This window comes from Pristiophorus japonicus, chromosome 4 (assembly GCF_044704955.1).
Source record: "Pristiophorus japonicus isolate sPriJap1 chromosome 4, sPriJap1.hap1, whole genome shotgun sequence".
Taxonomy (NCBI): domain Eukaryota; kingdom Metazoa; phylum Chordata; class Chondrichthyes; family Pristiophoridae; genus Pristiophorus; species Pristiophorus japonicus.
Genome location: NC_091980.1, coordinates 12,033,575 through 12,039,284, shown reverse-complemented (window position 1 = coordinate 12,039,284; position 5,710 = coordinate 12,033,575). Strand labels below are relative to the sequence as shown.

The 5,710-nt window shown below is 38.9% G+C and overlaps 1 protein-coding gene across 1 annotated transcript; it reads right to left on the bottom strand.

Annotated features, from left to right (window-relative positions):
- Nucleotides 1-2,102: 2,102 nt before the first annotated feature.
- Nucleotides 2,103-4,783, bottom strand: LOC139262006 (protocadherin alpha-C2-like). Its single transcript, XM_070877174.1, has one exon. The coding sequence runs from the start codon at nucleotides 4,634-4,636 to the stop codon at nucleotides 2,237-2,239; it is 2,400 nt and encodes a 799-aa protein (XP_070733275.1). The 5' UTR covers nucleotides 4,637-4,783; the 3' UTR covers nucleotides 2,103-2,236.
- Nucleotides 4,784-5,710: the final 927 nt, after the last annotated feature.

Below are 5,710 nucleotides of genomic sequence, written 5' to 3'. Positions count from 1 at the left end.
CTTGCGGCACTCCACTAGTGACAACCTGCAAATTCGAATATGACCTGTTTGTTCCAATTCACCATTTTCTGTCCATTAGATAATCCTCAGTCCAAGTTAGGTTACTACCCCATGACCACTAACTTTGTACAATAACCTCTTTTTTGCCTTCTTAAATTCCATATAAGAATACAGGACATCCTCAGGTTGCCCCTGTCCTATTCTGCTAGTTGAATACTCAAAAAACTCTGCAGTTTTGTCCAACATGATTTCACTTTCATAAAACCATGTTGATTCGGCTTAATCCTATTATTATTTTCTAAGTGCCCTGTTACCACTTCCTTAATAATAGATTCGAGCATTTTCTCTACTACTGATATCAGGCTAACCGGACTGTTATTCACCATTTTCTCTCTCCCTTCTTTCTTAAAAAGAGGGGTTATTTTCGTTACATTCCAATATACACAAACCATTCATCAATCTACGGAATTTTGGAAGATGGCAACCGATGCGTACGCTATATCTACAGCCCGCTCTTTCAAAACCCTAGGATATAGACCTTCAGGTACAAAGGATTTATCGACTTTCAGCCGCATTAATTTCTCCAGTAAAATTTGGTTACTAATATACATTTATTTCAGTTCCTCTTTCTCGCTAGAGCCTTGGTACTCGACTCTATCTGGAAGATTTTTTGTGTCTTCTTCCGGGAAGACAGACAAAAAGTATTTGTTTAATTTCTATGCCATTTCGTTTTTCCCAATTATAATGTATCCTTTCTCAGTCTGTAGGGATCCCACATTTACTTTTGCTAATCGTTTCATTTTTGCATACGTATAGAAGCTTTTACTGTCTGTTTTTATGTCCCTTGCTAGTTTACTCACATATATAATATAGCCCAATAATTTTCCACGTATTAAATGTTAAAACTCATGTCGTTTTAAAAATTGACTGGTCTCTGCCTCAACTAATTCCTGAAGCAATTGATAACATGTTCTAACTTCTCGAAGGCAAATATTTCTTCTTGCTTCACATCTGGGCATCAATAGTCTTTGAAGCAGTTATGTCGATATAATGTTTGATTGAATGTTTCGGCTAAGTGGATGGCTCTCCGTGAGGTGAGAAAAGTCATGTACAAGAGTGATTGTCTAATTACTCCAACATGCATTTATCTCTACTCAGAAGCCAATATAATAATAAGAATTAGAAGTTAGAGTCCGCCATCTAATCCCCAGAACCTGCTCCGCCATTCAATAAGATCATGGCTGAACTTTGACTTCAACACTTTTCCGCCTGATCTCCATATTTCTTCATTCACCTTGAGTCCAAAACGCTATCAGTCTTGAATATATTCAACGATTTAGCATCCTTGCAGCACCCCACTAATGATAGCCTAACAGCCTGAAATGAGCCGTTTATCCCCAATCTCTGTTTTCTGTCCATTAATCAATCTTCTATCCATGCTAATATATTATCCACAACGACATGATTCCATATCTTTCATATCAAACAGTTAAGCGGTACCTTTTTGAATACACTTTATAAATCCAAATATAGTACATCCACTTGGTGCCCTTTATTTACCCTGTCAGATATATCCTCAAAAAGCTAATATGTTTGTTAATCACGTTTTCCATTTCATAAAACCATGTTGTCTCAGCGTAATCCTATTATGATTTTCTAAGCGTCGTTACCACTTTCTTAACAATGGATTCCAGCATTTTGCAGTCGACTGATGTCATGTAAACTGACCTGCAGATCTTGAGTGATATACTCTGAGTAGTCTTAACCAGAGTGCTTTTGAACAGAGTGTTAATTTTAGGAATTTGGATAGACTGGAAGTCTCTGGTAATTATTGGTAATTACTATCTGTAAAAAGTGAAATTTAGTTAAACACTTTGAATTTAACTTAGAAATTTTAAAACGTAGTTAACAAAGACAACCTGTCAGTGGCAGTTAACTGTCATTCGGATGTAAGTGTTTGACTTGAATAGATGCTAATTACTGCGAGCAGGAAGCTGATCTGCAAATTTCATGTGGCTCCAGTTAGTTCATTAATTTCTTCTGATTCCAAGATTTATTACAGTGCGATTATCTTCACCATGTTTTAAGCAAAGTGCAACGTAAGGAATTTACCTACAACAGGCGATACATGATTAACACACTGGAAACTCACTCCTGAATTGTACTGGCTAACATATCAGTTCATCTGGTAAGTACATTTCTCATCAGTCGAAGTAACAATTTGCTCTCGAGAATCCTAGCTGGCACTGGTGCGATCAACACTGATGTCATTCAGTGGTAACATAGGATGACAGGTATTTAGAAACAAAAAATCACTCTTGGACGATTCCGGCGATAAACGAACGGTGTACCGATAGTTATCCGATACCGGCAGCGTTTGAGCATATCCATGATAATTTAAAGATTCGTTTGCTGTCGATCTCCGATTAAAGGTATCATTCGAATTCCTCCGCATGCAACAACAGTAAATTGTAGAACTGTGATACATCGTTTTATTTCGCTCTTGTATACATTTCAGGGCAACCAAGAAGATTATGATCACAAGAAACACGAGACTCGTTGATCCAAAAATTATTATTAAATATATATTTAGATCCGAGAAATATTTAGCCATTCTAGGATGATTCATACGCTCCGAAGGATGTTCAGTAACGTTATCCGGGATTGCAAAGACAATTGTGATCGTATTTGACAGATTCGGTTGACCATTGTCCTTCACCAGGACAACCAGTCTTTGTGTGGTGGTGTCTTGTTCCGTAAAGCTTCGGGTTATTCTGATTTCTCCGGAGTAAAGTCCCACATTAAAGAGACTCCGGTCGCTGGCGTCAATCTGTTCGTAGGATAGCCTTGCGTTCTGCCCGGAATCTGCATCATTGGCTATTACCTTGGTGACCAAGTATCCTTGATATACTCTTTGGGGACTAATCATCACTGCCGCTGAACTGTTCCTCATTAATGGCGAAATAATAAGCGGAGCATTGTCATTTTGATCTAAGATAATAATGCTGACCATAGCAGTGCTGCTCAGTGGAGGAACTCCACCATCCTGAGCTTGAACTATGAGCTGGAAATTCTTCCGTTGTTCATAGTCAAACGAGCGCAGTGGAACAATGCTCCCACTTTTCGAGTTTATTGTAAAGTAAGCAAGCGCTGGGACATCTTGTATTTGACTCCCCAGAATAGAATAGGAGATGTCTCCATTTTTCTCCATATCAGGATCCAAAGCGGTCACAGAGAAAATAGAAACACCTGGACTGTTGTTCTCCATTAGATAAACATTATATGAGGACTGTGTAAATCGCGGGACGTTGTCATTTATATCAGAAACAGAAACGACAATGGTTTTAATCGTAGAAAGAGATGGCGATCCAGCATCCAACGCTGAAATGGATATGTTGTACAGTGCAGTAGTCTCACGATCCAGTTTTTGACTAGTTACTAACTGATAGTGATTACGCAAGGACGTTTGGAGCTTGAACGGGGCATTCATCTGAATCTGACATCGAGCACGCCCGTTCTCACCAGAATCTCGATCTGTGACACTGAATACAGCGATCAGAGTACCTGGCGCCGCATTCTCTGGTACGATTCTCGTTAGTGACGTCAGCTTTATTTCGGGAGCGTTATCATTCACATCCACTATTGTAACCAAAACCTTGGCATGTCCCACGTTTGGCGCGTTGTCCGCAGCCTGCACATCAAGTTCATAAGCCTCTGATTTTTCAAAATCTAATAAACCCCGAACTCTAATCTCTCCACTTTTCGCGTCCAATTCGAACAGTTCGCGCATTTCTTGTGAGGCGTATTGACTAAAGGAATATTTGAACTCAGCGTTTGTACCTTCATCTAAATCAGCTGCGCGTAGTTCCATCACCAATGTACCCTTGGGTGTGTTTTCTAACACATTTGTCTCGTATATTTCATGATCGAATACAGGGGCGTTATCATTAATGTCCGTTACAGTAATAATAATTTCAATGGTGCCCGATCTGTGCGGTATCCCACCATCTACAGCCGTCAATATCAGTTCAAAGGATGGATGTTTTTCGCGGTCTAAAGGTTTCTCTAAAAGCAATTCAGCGATTCTTCTGCCATCGTTTCTTGTATGCATCCTGAGACCGAAGTATTCATTTGAACTGATCTGGTAATTGCTGATAGTGTTTGTACCAACGTCCGGGTCATGCGCACTCTCAAGGGGGAAGCGCGCTCCCGGTGCAACTAACTCAGCGAGCTGCAATGAAAACGTACTTCTCTGAAACATTGGTGAGTTATCATTTATATCTGATATCTCCACTTCAACAGGAAACATTTCGAAAGGCTTTTCAACCGCGAGTTCCAAATATATGAAGCAGGTAGATCTTTCTATGCAAAGCTGTTCCCTGTCGATTCTTTCACTAACAAATAAAATGCCATTTTCCACATTTACCTCGAAATATTGCTTTCCGTCATCAGGGAGCAGCTGAAACTTTCGGGTTGTCAATTCCCTCACGCTGATCCTTACATCTTCAGCGATGTTTCCAACAAAGGCACCAATCTCCACTTCCTCAGGAATAGAATAACGAATTTGTCCGAAAATCAGGTCAGAGAGACAAAGCAGGAACACTAAATATGCCTCGCCGCTGAGAGCATTCGCCATTGTTACGGATTTTATGTTAAATCTATCAGAATTTCTCACTATCGGTTTAGTTGCCGTTTTCACCCAGCACAGAGGAGGTCTTTCCTTGCAGTGAAATGTCACTATTAAACCCAGAAATGAACAAACGTAAGCTGAGCGATCGTGCAAAACATGGCTGCACGAAGTAAACGCAGGCACTGTGTCCCTTTCCCTTCGATTCTGCATTCGATGATGACTGTGGGGGTAGATCTCTCTCAAACGTCATCGCTCCTTATTGGTAGACAGCGACACAATGAGACTAGAGCTATAATTGCACCAAGCTTTTCTTAAAGCAGGCGTGTTTCTAAATTCTTTACACATATATAAAAGTGTTCAATGAAAAATCTCCGGCATTTATGCTAAGCAGATTGTTATATATTTAATTAAGAAAAAGTGCTTGCAGTAAAAGTTGGTATGTATTGTTCGTTTAATATAAATAATCACAATTTAACTTGTAGATAAAGCACCTTAAACGGAAAGGACCTTTTACTCGCAGGGCTGCCTGTTAGACATTTGTTTTTAGAAATATATTATTAATGTTCGTTAAAAATTAATAATATCGTTTGAAAATCTCTTCGCTCATTAATCAAAATTCAGAAGTTACATACTTGAAAATGAAATGTCTCTTCATGTTACCGGATAGCATTGTTGAATTCCAAGTGTACAGAAGTACTAATATCTGCTGGAGGGACGTGTTTCCTTAATTCCGTCGTAAGGAAACATGTTATTGATAAAAATCAGAATTGAAATGAATAAGCAATCTATCTCTTTATATTGATGCTAGACTCATACATTGCTGTAAAATCCCAATTAGATTTTAAATATATGTTCATTAGTGGTGGATTGGCACATCAATTCACATTTTTTCGCATTTGGATCCATAGATAAAAATCATCTCAGATTCAAGGGACGACAGTATATTTTGCTGGATAAATCTATACGCGTTCATAATCGGAAAATTACACGACATTTGGATGTTCCCTCAGAAGGGCCACAAGCATTGTTGGTGTCAGAAACCAACATATCGCTTTATTCTTAAATTTTATTTTACTATTC